Source organism: Sapajus apella, unplaced genomic scaffold, assembly GCF_009761245.1.
Source record: "Sapajus apella isolate SASKATOON/1434 unplaced genomic scaffold, GSC_monkey_1.0 scaffold36, whole genome shotgun sequence".
Taxonomy (NCBI): Eukaryota; Metazoa; Chordata; class Mammalia; order Primates; family Cebidae; genus Sapajus; species Sapajus apella.
The window spans coordinates 21,465,638-21,482,259 of NW_022436976.1; the positions used below are offsets into that span (position 1 = coordinate 21,465,638).

The 16,622-nt window shown below is 45.3% G+C and overlaps 1 protein-coding gene across 2 annotated transcripts in view; it reads right to left on the reverse strand.

The window, feature by feature from the left end:
* CACHD1 (cache domain containing 1) overlaps nucleotides 1–7,252 on the reverse strand; it is a 228,469-nt gene extending 221,217 nt beyond the window's left edge. The window contains exon 1 of one of the 2 annotated variants that reach the window (XM_032296745.1): nucleotides 5,867–6,098. In XM_032296745.1, the coding sequence (XP_032152636.1) occupies nucleotides 5,867–5,917 (51 nt within the window). In that variant the 5' untranslated portion in view covers nucleotides 5,918–6,098. Of the gene's footprint in view, nucleotides 1–5,866; nucleotides 6,099–6,651 lie in introns of those variants that run through there. The other variant, XM_032296744.1, reaches the window with a different exon arrangement.
* Nucleotides 7,253–16,622: the final 9,370 nt, after the last annotated feature.

Below are 16,622 nucleotides of genomic sequence, written 5' to 3' on the forward strand. Positions count from 1 at the left end.
GCATGTGGAGGCAGAGGTAGAGATGAAACCAGCCTGACCATCAGTTAATAACTGTCTAAGCTGGGTGAGAGGCATGTGGATATTCATATGCTATTTTATTTACCTTTGTATGTTTTTAAATCTTTGTAGTTTAAAAGTAAAGAAATACTTGAAGAAAATGCCAGGCCTAGCATTTTCTTCAGAAAGCCCCAAGCATGGTTTTGTACCACATCCAAAGGTATGGTTCACAGAAACATACCTTCAAAACCTGGGGACAGAGGATTGGCCATATTGAAATCTGCAGGTCTACAAATTAGATTTCAGTTTCATTCAGGCTCAGGAGCTACATGTTTATTACCTTCCAGGTTCTGTGTCCTGGCACGAAATGGACTGCTCTCATAGGTTGTCTTGTTGTTGCTGCTGTTGTTTTGAGATGGAGTTTCACTCCTGTTGCCCAGGATGGAGAGCAGCAGCGCAATCTCGGCTCACTGCAACCTCTGCCTCCCGAGTTCAAGTGATTCTCCCGCCTCAGCCACCCGAGTAGCTGGGATTACAGGCATGCACCACCACGCCTAGCTAATTTTGTATGTTTAGTAGAGACGGGGTTTCTCCATGTTGTCAGGCTGGTCTTGAGCTCCTGACCTTAGGTGATCCATCCTCCTCGGCTTCCCAAAGTGCTGGGATTACAGGCATAAGCCACCACGCCCGGCCTGCTCTCATATTTATATTTCTGTTTATCGACTGTTCCTACCTTAGGCCCTGAGCTAGACACTTGGTTATCCTTTAAAATATGTTTCCCCCCATTAGCTACATGAAATACAACGACACTAAAGTTCAGAGTGATTTAATAACATGCCAGAAGTTACACGGTTAATAACTGGCTGAGTCAAAATTCTTGTCCCTGTTGTCCCTTCATATTTTGAATTTCAATAAATTCTTACTCCAAAGTCCAAGCAGATCCAAAATAAATCCCACTCCCCCAATACCAAAATTCCAGTTCTGCAAGGTTCCTGCCTGCTCATCCATTTAAGCTCAAGGAAGGAGCTCCTCAAGCAGCAACCAGAAATAGCACCAACAAGTTACAAAGTGTAAAACCATCTCCTCTCCCTCCCCCAAGTCCTTCCAGACTCAAGTACTACTGGCAGGAAAAACATAATAAGCACAAGGAATAAGGCCAGCTAAGCTAGGCATTAGTGAAAAGGAAGTCGAGGAAGTGCTAAGAACAACAGAGACAGTTTATCAGAAGTCATTTAACATGCTTTTTCTTGGGTTCATTCCTAACAAGTTTAATTCAGAATCATCCATCTGTCAGTGGTCAGTTTTCTTCTACTCCAAATATCTATTTTCAAAAGAAGGCACAGCAGTTTTTCCACTAAGGTTTATATAGTACACAAGGCATAGAATCAAACCACATTACTTGCAAATACAGGTGACTTTTCCTTTAAACCATTCTATATTGTGTAATTACACATTCAAATCATTCTAAACCAGCCCTGTCCTGATATGATGCATGTGATTTAGAGGAAATTACACCTTACCAAACATGACTGCAAATCAGCTTGCAGTTATAATAAAGCCAGCAAGATATTTATGTCCAATAACCACAGAAGCTCTAGGATAATGGCCAAAGAAATGAGACATGAGAGCACAGGAGTCAGAGTCCTGTTCAGGTGTTCACGATACACCAACTACCTTGTCCAGTGCCACCAAAGGAATCAGAAACATCTGATGAACTACTGATTTGGCTATGCATCATGTTTGAAGCTGCGCTGCTGCTGCTGCTTTCAGGACTGGCCTGTGTGTGTGGACATTTCACTGAAAAGGACGATGGAGAAGCAGCTAACTTCCTTGACTTCACCAGAGGAGCTTGGGCAAGGATCCTCTACACTCCCATATCTTGTTTCTCTCTCTGCCACTGCACTAACCCTCTGCAGTGTAACGCCTCTATGCCTCTCGTTAACCACCTGTATCATAATGTCTCTTTTTGCGTCTATTTCTATCATTAGTTGAGAGAGTAAAGGCATGGGCCAGGCTTTAGTCACCTTTGATTGCCAGTTTACTCTAACCCAAGACGCTTCATAGAGCAGAAGCTCCCCAAAAGTTTGTTGGATATATTGGGAAGATGAATAATGCAGGACAGACAGGGTGCCTCACACCTGTAATTCCAGAACTTTGGGAAGCCAAGGTGGGAGGATCACTTGAGGCCAGTAGTTCCAGACTAGCCTGGCCAACAGTAAGACTTCATCTTTACAAAAAATAACAAAATTAGCAGGGTGTGGTGGTATGTATGTGTAGTCTCTGCTACTTAAGAAGACTGCTTGAGCCCAGGAGTTTAAGGTTACAGTGAACTATGATCACATCACTATACTCCAGCCTGGGAGTACAGTGATCATCTTATGAGCAAAGACCCTGTCTCTTAAAAAAAAAAAAAAAAAAGAATTGGAATAATGAATTAGTGCATTGCTGTTTTACTGCATACAAAGAAGGCTTGCTCTTTACTGCCAGCTGTATTTAGGACAATGCTTTGTATCTTTGATACTTCTGCCGTAGCTGAGTCCTTCAGTTCCGGAAGATACTCTGTTCTAGCTGCTGCATTTTCTTCAATTGGAGTTGAATCTCCAGTTCTTGCTTCTGTTATTTCTTCTGCCCTGACGGGAAGAAACTCTGCTCCTCCCTCCCTCCCAGGCCCCATCCAGCAGCTGTCTGACCAACCTGCTGGTCTGTCTGCCAAGTTCATGGTAAGTGTGCCCAGCCCAGCAGAGTTGTGTTTGAGCTAACATCAAGGCAGGCACACTGGCCATGTGCCAGGCCCTTGCTGTCAGGAAGCCTGTATTGTCATATAATGTTAAATGGGCCTTATAAGTGCCTGGCGAAATGGCTCCCAGAGCCAGATATGCCTTCTAACAAGCAGGCATTGTTACCTAACTGGTTTGCCTGTGCAATCGTATCTCCTCCTCTAGAACGTAAACTCCTTAAGGAACTATGCTGGAAAACATCCTTATAAAATACCATGAATACCCAGTATAGAGCTCCATGCTCTGTAACCTTTCAATAATTATTTCTCTATTTGAGAACAACCACATACATCAACATTTCTCAGCCCCAGATTAACATTAACAGCTGCCTTTACACGCACTATTTCCTTTAAGTCCACAGAGTAAATCTCAAGACAGAACCACCATCCTCAATTTTACAGATAAAATCACCCAACTTGCAAGTGGCAGAGCTGGAATCCAGGTCTCTACCTACCCAACATGGGGCTCTGGCTCTTTCCATTCCACGATGCTGCTTGATAAAAACTTGTTGCATGAATAAACAGGCAAAAACAATTCTCCTTAGACATGGCCACGTACCGCTCCCAGACCTCAACAACACCATGGCTCCTCTGCACCAGACCCATGGGGAGATGTTGATTACGTTTTTGACTTCTATCTGTGATGTATCATGTCTGCTGCCAAGGGAACAGTATTCAGTGACAGCTTTCCCAGAGCACTGGCAGAATTGGTTGGCACAACTTATTTAAAGTTTTTTTCTTTTTTTAATTTTGTGTATTATTAATGAGGAACAACAAAAATCATGAGTAGGCAGCCCCATTGGAGAATCTTCCAAGAAAACTTTCAAGATACACGCTTTTCAAACTGTCTTCTCTAACAGCAAGTGCAAAAACTACATCATGGGAAACTACAGAGCTGAAAGAAGGCTAGCTTTCCGTTTTTGTAAAATTACCCCCTTGCCACTTGAAATGCTGCAAAACAACAGGCCTGGTTTGAGGGCTACTTTGTAATTTCTCAAATTAAAATTGTCTTTGGAGAAATTCAGCAAACGCATATACAAGTCCAAACGTTGACTTTTTACCTATAAAGAGATCTATAGAAGGTTTCTCATAAAGTGAGATGCTGTCCTGAAAGGCCTGTACTATGCTCAAAATACCAAGGTCAAATAAAAGGAGTCAATCCCTTAAGCAAGGGAAGACATTCTTTTCCAAAGAGACACAATGGTCCCCCTCTCCACCCCCACCCTGGCCATCTTCATAGGAAGTCCCACCTTAAAGCCTATATATGAGGCTTACTTCTGAAAAAAAGATTAGCTCCACATCTATAAAATTCAACATACCACAGGGAGGGCTATATAACCTACACTTTAGGTAACTAAACCCACATAATTTCAGACCCACTGAACAAATCCCAAAGGTTTACGGATGAGAATGTGGGGCTCAAAATCTTTGTTCTAAGGCCAGAAATCTAACCAGCATTGATTTTTTTTTAAAACCAGTCTAACTAAATTAAAAAGATACACTTTCTGCAATTTTCCCAGGTAGAAAGAAGTGGCAGATCAATGTACAGCTCAAGAAGTGGAATTTAAATACAGTTTGTGTGTCTCCTTTCAAAAAAGGAGAGAAGCCACTTCACATTTTGCCAGACAAAACCCTGTCCACAGGAGGTCCATTTCCACAATGGGGTCGCAAAGGTGTTAGAAAGAGGCCAGTTGGGAGGAGATAAAGGGCCATTTGGGCATAAACCCCCCACAGATCAGACCTTTTTTTCAGAAGTGTCTCTTTTTCAACAGGGAAGTCTTTTAAAACTACATTTGCTTAGGATCCCTACCTGAATGACAATGTGTTGGGATCCAATTTCACCTTTTGTCAAAGACTGGGTGAGAAACATTAAACGGCTGTCAGCATCTTAGAAAAAGCAAGTCCTTAGCTTACACAGAAAAAGTGAGGGTGGGATGGTGTGGGGAAATCCTAAGATTTCTTGTCCAGCCCTAGTGATAGAGTGAAGGTAGCAAACGCCTACAAATCCTACAAGCAGAGTCCACAACTCCAATATGTTCAGTTTCCTTTATTAAAAGAGGTGCCTCAATGCAAAAATACAATTGTTTGTGCACTGAATGGAAACATTCACCACTATTTTTTTTTAATTCTAGTTTTCTATCTTTTCTAAATGTCACTTCATTCCTAGGAACTCAGCAATAATCAGAAATCTGAAAACGCATATGGAAAAAATTACAACTGAATCTGAACCCGAAAGATTGGCACAGTTGATGAATCTTAAAAGCTTATCTATTATTATGCAAATCAAGAAAAAATCCAACTCCCTTGCACTTCAGGGCCGGGTGCCTGCAAATAAATGCAAAATTACCTTTCAAAACCTATCCACTCCTCAATCTCATGGCACCCTAAAAAAAAAAAAAAAAATCCCAATGGTCTTAAAAGGTCTGTGGAACTTGCCTTAGGAAAACTGTAACCTCTTGGAAGGAGACTGGGTTGGGGAAGTGGAAGAAGAAGAAGGAAGAAGAAAAGGAGAACAAGAAGAAAGTGGATGAAGATGAAGAAGAAAGAGAAGGTGAAAAGAAGAGGAGGAGGATGGAGAAGGAAGAAAGAAGAAAGAGGAGAAGAGAGAGGAGGAGGAGGAAGCAGAGGAGGAAGAAGAAGAAAGGAGGGAAGAAACCTAAATCCCAAAAGCGACTCAAAACACCTCTCCCGGTGGGAGGTGGAAGAAGTGGTCACAGTAGGATGGAAATCAGAAACCTATTCCAAGAACGCATTCTTGGAAACTTCGATCTTTAGAAGACCACATTCATCACCATGATTGTTAGAATGTATAAGAGAATGGTGTTTACCTAAAAATATTATAGCAAAGGTTTCAGGCTGGGAATGTCATCTCAACCTCTCCTAATCTAGTGGACCTTTACAGCCAAGTGGATTAAAATAACAGCGGGACAGAATCTCCAGATGGTTGTGTTCGGCAATTTTTACTACTGTTGGCCGTGAGTAACATCATCAGGATTCCTTACTAGCGGCGGGCTGTTTTTCCGTCAGTCCCCTTTCCTCTCCTGAGGAGTACTGACATGATAAACAACCTGGAGAAATGGGAATCTTACTCACTTTGCTGCTTCTTTCCTCACACCAAAAAGGTACACACGAAACAAAAATCATACAGCAGACAGCACGCAAACCACAGCACAGAACGCGGAATGCAACAAAAAGAGCCCTACAGCAGGATTACAGTCGGGAGTCTACTCGCAATCTACCAGGCCAGCCCCTCCCCCATGCTCCCGGGCGGGGAAGGGAGCGCGGAGCCCATTCTGAGGGGGGCTCTCCGCCGGGACCTAGGTGTCCCTGGAGCAGCTGCATAAGCCGCGGCGCCTTCCCTCCCGGCGCCCGTCGGTGCGCCTCGGTCTGGGGGACGAGAGTATGCAGTCAAAGGGGTAGGGGTTGGGATTTCGGAAAATCGACCGAGCCAGGCAGGGCTGGCTGCCCTGGGATGGGGACACAAAGAGGGAAGGGGAGTTTGTAGGGGTGGCAGGGTGAAAACAAGCGTACAAGGGAAATATGTGCAAGTTAGAGAAGAGGTGCGAGGAAACCAGAGAATCCTGGACGAGACGAAGGAGCCGTGCTCAGAAGAGACGAGGCTGTGTGGGGTCAAGTGGGTTCAGTGCAGAGGGCAGGGGATTCTGCAGAGGAGAAAGGGAGGGGTAGACGAGTGCCTGGAAGAAGAGTTGGTGTATTGTCGGGGTCTGTGCAGAGGACAGCGGGGTCCGACGGGAAGCGGGCCTCCGTGCATGCAAGGAGCCGATGCACACAGTCCAGGGGACTTGTACCGCGGAATGGGATGTGGCTTTGCGCAAAGGAGAAAGGCGGGATGCCTGCCCAGCTCGGGGGCCACTTACCTGCATTGTGACGACCCCCAGCTCCTCGGCCGCCAACCTCCGCATCTGGCTGGCCAGCACTTGCGCCTCGTCCAGGATGGAGAAGTCGGCTTCGGCCCCGGCGCCCAGGAGCCAGCACGCTACCAAGCAGAGCAGCCTGAGGGGCGGCCGCCGTGCCCGGGCCCCGGCGCGGCCAGACAAGCCCGGACCACGGCGGGCCAGGGCGGCCGCCCCGGCCGTCTCCTCTTCCTCCCGCTGGCGGGCCATGCTGCCTCCCCCCACTCCCCGCCGACGGGCTTCGGGCGCGGAGAAGCGGGGAGGCGGCCGTGGGAGGTGCGCCCAGGGCCCGCTCGGCGCACCCCGAAAAACTTTCTTCCTCTCCAGCAGGCTCGGCTCCGCGCCGCGGTGGCGGCGGCTCCCAAACTTAGGGGGCGCCCGGCTACAGCACGGGAGCGCGGGCGGCCACCATCGCGGAGCTCCGCGGCGGGCGGGGGAGGAAGCGGCCGCCCGAGCGGTCCCGGGAGCCCGGCGCCCACTCAGCCCCCGCGGCGCAGAGGGCGTCTCCGAGAGCCCGGGCACCCGCAGGCCGGAGTGCGCGGGCCGCGGGGCTGACAGTCGGAGTCGGAGCCCGAGCCGAGCCGCGCAGCTCTCGCTTCCTGCGAGTCCCGGCGCAGCGAGCAGGCGGCGGCGAGGGCGGGCGGCGGCCCCCGGGGGAGGAGGAGCGGCGGCGGGGCTGCGAGGCTGGGGCAGCCACCCGAGCGGAGCGCGCAGGGAAAAGGGAGGCTTCACAACCCCACACAAGTGAAAGAAAGAAAGCAAGCGGCGGGGAAAGGGAGGCGTCTGGTGCCACCACGCTGCGCTCCGGCTCCGCGCACTTCCCGGCTCCGCGCACTTCCCGGCTCGGCCGCCGCGGCGGCTGCGGTGATTTATGGAACCAGCGAGAGAGGCGGGGAAATTCCCCCGGTGGCCCCTCCTCTCTCCCTGGCTCCCGCCTCAGAACCTGCCCCCCGGGACGCTGGGGGCCGGGGACCAGCCTCTCTCTGCTCGGGGACCTGGAGCCCGCCGACCTTCTCTTGGCGGGAGACGGAGACCCGCGCCAGCACTCCCCGCCTCTGCCCGCGCCAGGGAGCCCGGGTTCCCACCCGGCCCAGGTTCCACCCATCGACAGTCCCTTTAAGTTCTAGGACGCTGGCTGGCTGCCTGGCAGCGGTTGGGGAAGAAGAGGACTGCCATGTGTGGGTCCACTCCCTCTCCTCGATGTTATCTATCACGATGGCTAGCCCGCGTTCCACCCACAGAAGTCTGTTGCAACCAGCCACCGTGTGCCTGGCCCTGGGCCCTGGGGTGTGCACAGTATCGTTTAATCTCCGCGACATGCCATAGGAGGTACGTATCTTTATCCCAATTTTTTTAGGTAACAAAGACAGAGGCTTAGACAGGTGGAATAAATTGCCGAAGGTCACTCAGGGGATAAGAAACAAATCCAGAATTTAAGCCTATGTCTTACTCCAAGGCTCTTGCTCCTAAACACGACAGAGTTCTGTCTCTCTTTGCAAATGAACCATATGATCCCATCAAAAGCAGGAAAAAAGAAAAAGAATGACTGAACCAGAGTCCACCGCGCACACACCTGTTCTCCCAAGCATGGAGGGGCAAGGTTAACCTTCCTGTTTGTCCCTGACTGCTGGCTCAGGCTCGCTGAGAAATCACCTGTTGGAAGCACCTGGAATAAGTCAACCGGGTGTGTGTGTGAAGAACCGCCACTCTCCCTTCCAAGCCCTGTGAGGTTGTTGCTTGCGGTTTCCTGGAGAACAGAGCCAACACTGGAAAGTTAAAGGACTAGTCCAGGGCTACCTAGCAGAGGTGGTAGTACAACTAGAAGCTGGATTTAGTCTCTTTTCATTTTACAGCAAAACCTTCTGTTTTACGTCTTTTACTGTATTGTATTAAAAACTCATCTTGTAAACTCTCCCTGGCCCGTTTTTACTTCATCGTGATCACTTCTCTATTCTCAATTCCCCAATCAGTTTTGTCCTTGCAATATTATGTTGTCATTTTGTAACTTTTTTTTTTTGAGACGGAGTCTCGCTTTGTCGCCCAGGCTGAAGTGCAGTGGAGCCATCTCGGCTCACTGCAACCTCTGCCTCCCCGGTTCAAGAGATCCTACTGCCTCAGCCACCTGCGTAGCTGGGATTACAGGCATGCGTTACCATGCTCTACTAATTTTTATATTTTTTGTAGAGACAGGGTTTCACCAGGTTGGCCAGGCTGGTCTTGAACTCCTGACCTCAGGTGATCCACCTGCCTCAGCCTCCCAAAATGCTGGGATTACAGGAGTGAACCACCTAGCCTGGCCCGTGATGTTTGTTTTACTTACTGAGGCAAGCATGCTGAGCATGGAAACTAATCCCTTCACCTCCATCCACACAAGCACATAATAGTACTAGAAAAATGATTCTTGAGTTAATAATAGGATAAAAACCTACCTGTGTGTCTTCTATTCCTCAAGATGAGCTGACATTTGTTGGAAAGATGATCCTTTAACTCCTGTTTTTTTAAAATTGTATCTTTTATATGATACTCAGCAAGACAATACATTAGTCCATGTGATAAGTGGAAGAGTAAAGAACAAAAATAATAATGACAGCTAGCATTATTAATTTTTTTGTATTAGATTCTCCAAGGTTACCATCACCAAGGTGTCACACATCTCTAAACTCCCTTCTGAAATGCCTTCACAATAGGCATTTATTGCCCATTTTTACATGTTGGTATTTCTTGAGGTCCTATTTCTTGGGATTCTAATACAATGTCACCGTTTTTTCACTCTAAGGTTCTTTTTGAGGACTCTCAACCACACCTATGCCTTCAATTATTACCAAAACACCAGAGTTTGGTATACTTCTAAATAAAGCTCAACCTGGATCTCCATTTTTCTAGCTATTTCCTGGCTTCTCTACTAGATATACCTGAATGAAAACTCTACTGCTTTCTTCCGTGTTCCATCTAAATCCATATCTGGCTGCAAATCTAGATGGATGTCACCAACTCTGCAAGCTAGGTACCCACTCTCCATCCACCCCAGCTCCCGACATAACTCCCATATCCATCCCCTGCTCTCCATCTGCAGCCCATGGCCTGACGTCAGTTCCTTATCGCAGCTTGCCTGTATTATCACCAGTCTCCTCATGGGTCTCCATGCAGTCTCTGTTCCCCCTCATTCTGTTCTCCACATAAAAGTCAAAATCAACTTTCTAAAAGTCAAATCTCAACTTGTCGTTCACTAATCTAAACATTTCTGATGCCCCATCACAGAGAAGTTAACAAAGAAGGCCCTTTGCGGTCTGGCCTTTTGGCTCTTCTGGCTTTCTTGTAGCCATTGTGCCCCTCAGTTGCCTCACTGCCCCCAGAAAACACCTTTCTGGAAGCCTCAAAAGCCTCCTCCTTCTCTCCACTTTTTACGTCCCCTATTCAGCTGAGATGTAATTTCTGTGACACCTACCCCCACAGAGTTTACTGCTCCTCCTTTGGTGCTCCAAATCTCTTGATTCTTCTCTCAGCACTTAATGTCCCCCCAGCACTTAACAAGCAGCATTGTGATTGTCCACTTGAAAGCCTTGACTTCTCCACCCTGTTTCGCAAAGTGTGATCCACCAAACACAGTAGCCTCAGGACACTCTTAATAAACTGCAAATCCTGTGCTCAATTCCAGGACTACTAAAGCAGACTCTTTGGAGGTAGGGGTGGGTCCTGGAATATGCATTTTATAGACAGCCTTCCCCCACCCCACATTAGTCTTATGAACCACCGCTAGACTGCAAGCAAGCTCCCCAGGATGGTAACTCATGCATCCTGGAGCTCTATTTAGCCCAGTGTCTATAACCAGGAGGTTCTCAGTACCCAGAAAGGAACATGTGGCTATTCCTACATTGTCAGTAGAGAAACGCCTCAAAAAAAAAAAAAAAAAAAAAAGTTATTTGCCCAAGTTAATACAACTTTTACATGGTGATGTCAGTATGCAAACCTGGGTCTTCAAATACCAAACCAAAAGCTCTGAGTTACTAGCCTGATGTCAGGGAGAACATTTACCCACATGTATACTGGTACATGATAGACCAATAAAAGCTTGCTGTGTGATAAGCTGCTAATCCTTAACATTCCTCATCCATATAAGTGAAATTGTCCTAACCAACAACCTCTGCTAAGTAGTAGTTGATTCTTTCCCCAGGGCGCAACTGATGGGACCATGGTAGCTATGTGACATCAAGGTAACCAATCTATAGCACCTAAGGCATGGCAGAAATATTAACTGGGACAAGTTTTTGTTCTCAAAAATTTTAGTTAGGAATTATTGAGGAGAAAGCAGTTCGAAGTGGTAGTTAAAATTACAAGGACATGAGAGGGGGCCATAGGCACCATGAATCTCATAATGTATACAGCAGGAAATAGGCATATATATATACGCACACACACACACACACACACACACACACAAACATACATACATACACGGATGTACATACATGGCTATATATTCCCTGATACACACACATATATGTATGTATACATCTCTGTATACATATATATGTACCCAGATATAGATATAGAATAAATATAGCTATTAGATGGCCATATATGTATATGTATACATATAGATGTATATGTATATACATGTGCGTATATATGTATATGCATATATATGTATATGCATGTATGTGTGTATATATATATGTATATACACACAGTCATACATAGTCATATAGCAAAGCCGAGAGTGTGAATCTTGGATAAAACCTGGGTTTGGATCCCAAGGACTATACTTCTTTAGCTGTTATCTCTGTAAGACTTAACTTCTCAGCCTCAGTTGCTTCATCTGTGCAATGTAAATAATGCTACCTAACGTTTTTGTGAAAAGGCACATAAAACACTTTGCAACTGGTATGTAGACACACCCAATAAATAGTGGTGTGACTCTGCAAGCTGAAGCTGTGAAGGAGCAAACCCCAGGAATGAGCTAAGAAAGCCAATCAGAGACGGGAGAGTGGAGTACATAGAAACTATGGCCTGTAACAGAGACTGTCTCCAAGAGTCATAACTGGCTTGATTTCAGAACTTTCTCATTCCAAATCCAGTCTACATGTTCTATTAATAATAGATCCTTTCTTCTGTCTCTTGTCTTGATGTAACTCTATAGATAAGTTCATCATCTCTTCCATACAGAGAGGACACTATTGACTGTGCAGCTGTTTGAACTACAAAATAATGAAAAGACTAGTAAGTGGGTCACAACTGTCCCGAGAAGACCATGGATCACCGTGAAACTTGCCTGATAATTTTATCTTCTCCCCAGAATACTCCTCTACCCCTTGCTTATGACTGCTTTGGACACTTGTTCATTATCTGCTTTCTCTCCAGAAGCTCCAGCACTTAGCCTTGCAATGGTCCATTTGCAAGTCTGTTTTCTCCATCCTAATGTTTCTCACGGTGTGTTCTCTCAATGACCTGCAGAGGAATGACCTATTAGGAGCTGTGTCTGCTTTATTCACTGCCACAGTGTCTTGCACAGTTCTAGACCCAGAGTAGAAACCTGAGGATTGTTGACCCAAATAATTGGAGGGGAAATTAGGAAAATCCATGAATCATTAACGCTGATGCAATGAGCTGCAATAACAATTTTCCTCCTTGACTGCTAAAGAATAACCAAGAGTTGACTGGGCACGGTGGCTCACGCCTGTAATCCCAGCACTTTGGGAGGCTGAGGCGGGTGGATTACGAAGTCAGGAGATCAAGACCATCCTGGCCAACATACTGAAACCCTGTCTCTACTAAAAATACAAAAATTAGCTGGGTGTGGTGGCCGGCCCATTTCTGTAATCCCAGCTACTTGGGAGGCCAAGGCAGGAGAATCGCTTGAACCAGGGAGTCAGAGGTTGCAGTGAGCTGAGATCACACCACTGCACCCCAGCCTGGTGACAGAGTGAGACTCCATCTCAGAAAAAAAAAAAAAAAAAAAGAATAACCAAGAGTCTTCATCAAACTGGTTGCTCTTCCATATTTGGGGGAGTATAAAGCTACTTCAGTGATAGACCACCTCATGGTACCCGTTGTCCAAGATCTTCATCACAGAAAAACTCCACGTCAGATTGTTTTGAGGAACTCTTGGTCAGATTTCCAGAAGTTCCCAAGCTATCACGATTCCCTTTACATGCTGGTGGACATAAGAGCCTAGATAGCAACAAATTCTCAGCCTCATGCTACAGGCAGGTATCCCATTCAAAACAGTAACTGGGCTGGGCACAGTGGCTCATGCTTGCAATCCCAGCACTTTGGGAGGCTGAGGTGGGCAGATTACTTGGGGTCAGGAGTTCAAGACCAGCCTGGCCAACAGGGTGAAGCCCAATCTCTACTAAAAATACAAAAATTAGCCATGTGTAATGGCAAGCGCCTATAATCGCAGCTACTCAAGAGACTGAGGTGGGAGAATCGCTTGAACCTAGGGGGCAGAGGTTGCAGTGAGCCAAGATCATGCCACTGCACTCCAACCTGGGCAACAGAGTGAGATTGTCTCAAAAAATATATAAACACATAAAAATAAAATAAAACAATAACTGGCTGCAAACTATATTTAACCTGTGAACTCAGGGAGCTCAGGAGAATAGAACTGGTAACCAACTCCAAGGGCAGAAATTAGCACTCTCTTGTTAATTTCTACAAGATTACAAATCTCAGCCCGTGTAATTTATAGTTATCATTACTTTTTTTTAATTTTAAATTTAAAAAATGCCTTTTTTGAGGCATGGTCTCCTTCTGTCACCCAGGCTGGTGTGCAGTGGTACATTCATAGCTCACTGCAGCCTTGAATTCCCTGGCTCAAATGATCCTCCCACCTCAGCTTCCCAAAGTGTTGGGATTACAAGCATGAGCCATCATGTCTGATGACTTATTGTTAAATAAATGGAAATGGCTAATGGTCTAGACTGGATCATAGAACACAGATTCTGTTTTTCACATTCCTCCTGGTGATTTAAAAAATCTTCAGATCTCCTATTTCCCTTCAAATTGGGAGCTAGTAAAGGTTGAATAACAGTAATAGATACAAGTTACTAAGACCCTTCTATGTTCAGGTGCTGTATATTACACACAACATATTATTTCTTTTTTTTTTTTTTCTTGAGATGGAGTCTTGCTCTATCAGCCAGGCTAGAGTGCAATGGTGGGATTTTGTCTCACTGCAACCACTGCTTCCCAGGTTCAAGCAATTCTCCTGCCTCATAGCTAGGACTACAGGCATGCCACCATGCCTGGCTAATTTTTGTATTTTCAGTAGAGACAGGGTTCCACCATGTTGGCCAGGCTGGTCTCAAACGCCTGACCTCAGGTGATCCACCTGCCTCAGCCTCCCAAAGTGCTGGGATTATAGGCGTGAGCCACCATGCTTGGCCTCATTTCTTAATCTGTTAGTATGTTTGCTATGTTCTATCATTTAAGCATCAAAATAGGGAAGACAAGATTATTGCAATATTATACACAGGGAAACTGAGGCTCAGAAACAGCAGAGCTGGGGTCTATTTGACTCCTAACTCAATTATTTTGCAACTCTATCATGTGCCTCTCTCTGAATAAGAAAAAAAAGAAAAGAAATTATATTAATTGCCACCCCATGAATTGCTGCCCAAGAAACGTGCTTATTTTCAAAGCAGCAACTATTTTTTCCTCTTTTTTTTTTTTTTTTTTTTTTTAAGACGGAGTTTCGCTCTTGTTACCCAGGCTGGAGTGCAATGGCGCGATCTCGGCTCACCGCAAACTCCGCCTCCTGGGTTCAGGCAATTCTCCTGCCTCAGCCTCCTGAGTAGCTGGGATTACAGGCATGTGCCACCATGCCCAGCTAATTTTTTGTATTTTTAGTAGAAACCACCATGTTGACCAGGATGGTCTCGATCTTTTGACCTCGTGATCCACCCGCCTCGGCCTCCCAAAGTGCTGGGATTACAGGCTTGAGCCACGGCGCCCGGCTATTTTTTCCTCTTAATTTCAACAAACATTTATTGAGTATCTGCTATATGCCAATGATTTTGCTGGGTGCTAGAGATATAAAGATGAATATGATTGGCTGTCCTTAAGAACTTTATAGTTATTGGAAAGGACAGAGAATCATGACAGAGAATATCACATACAACAAATGCCTCATGGCCTTTCCGCTTGCTGTTCCCTATGTCTTAAATGCTCTTCCTTCAAATATCTGCTTTCACTCTCAGGAACTGTAAAAGGTCTGAGGCTTTACCCTATTTGCAAGCCAGCAAGTCAAACTGCCACAGCCTCAGGATGCTGGCAGAAGACATGAGACTCCTGAGTTAGAGACAAAGGGTTTTATTGCTCAGAGCAATAGTGGTAGCCAGAGCGTCAGCATTTGTGCCAGTCCTCCAAGACCCAATTTCCACAGGGCAATATGAAGAGGGCCAGGTGACCACCTGCATACAACAGGTAGCATTGAAAGACAGAAACCCCAGGCTTAGATAACCCAAATCTTTTATGATGAAATGCAAAGAAAACTGCCCTTTGCCCCAGAAGGAGAAATGTTTAATATATTGAACAGAAAGCACATTTTCCCTTTGCTCTAAAGAGAGACATTATCTCTACCTGCCAAGGCTGTTCAGTAAACAGAAATCTTTGAAAATATAGTCCAGAACAAAAGAGCAGTTAACATCTTGCTCACAAGGCATGCAAAAATGCAAGAAACCCATGGAAAATTGTGGCACTCACTCACTGGCTAGGGAGACAAGACTTAGAAATATACAAAGTGAATTAGCAATAAGAGATTTAAACCACTTATTGAGGCTGTGATACGAGAGATGGAACAAAGCAAATAAATTGCACAGGTAGGCCAGGTGTGGTGGCTCATGCCTGTGATCCCAGCACTTTGGAAGGCCAAGGCAGGAGGATCCCTGGAGCCCAGGAGTTCGAGACCAGCCTGGGCAATATAGCGAGATCTTATCTTTATAAAAAATAAACAGAATTATTAGTCAGGTGTGGTAGTGCATGCCTTGTAGTCCCAGATACTCTGGAGACTGAGGTGAGTATTGCTTGAACCTCGGAGGTCAAGGCTGCAGTGCGCTGAGATTGTACCACTACACTCCAGCCTGGGTGACAGAGCAAGACCCTGTCTCAAAAAACTGAACAAAACAAAACACAGACAACAATTATTATATATGGAAGTAATATTAATAGCTAGTATCAGCAGTTATCTATAGGTTGCAGTGAGCCAAGATCACGCCACTGCACTCCACTTTTCTGAGTGCTTACTAGGTTCTAGGCACGATGCTGTATGTTTTAAATGAAATGAACTCATTTGATCCTTAAAATTCGGAGTCATAATAATAATAGCTAACATGTATTGTGCTCTCACTAGTTTCCAGGAACTATATATATATTAAATGTTTTAAATGAATTATTTTATTTTATTTTTGCAGAGAACATATTAAGTAGATATAATCATCCCCATTTTACAGATAAGGAAACTGAGGTTTAACGAGATTGAGTTTTTTACCCAAGGTTTCAGAAGTAATATGTGTTGGTGTCATTATTTAAATCCAGGTTATTATACTTAATTACAATGCTATCCTGACTCTTTATAACAGTTTAGGTATTATAATCAAATCCATTTTGCAAAGGTGGAAACTATTGCCCGGAAAATTTGGGCTATCAAAACATGCCTGTATAAAAGCCAAAATAGAGGAACATAACCACAAAATGTTCTGAAGGATCAGAAACACTAATGGTATACACATGTTACATTTTATCAGTGTCATCCAACTGACTTGACCTTGAATTAGTACATAAATATCTTAGTGGTTAATGGGGCAAAACAGATTCAGATTTTATTTTTGTTTTATTTTATTTTGAGACGGAGTCTTGCTCTGTCGCCCAGGCTGGAGTGAAGAGGCATGATCTCAGCTCACTGCAACCTCCTCCCCCTGGGTTCAAGTAATTCTCCT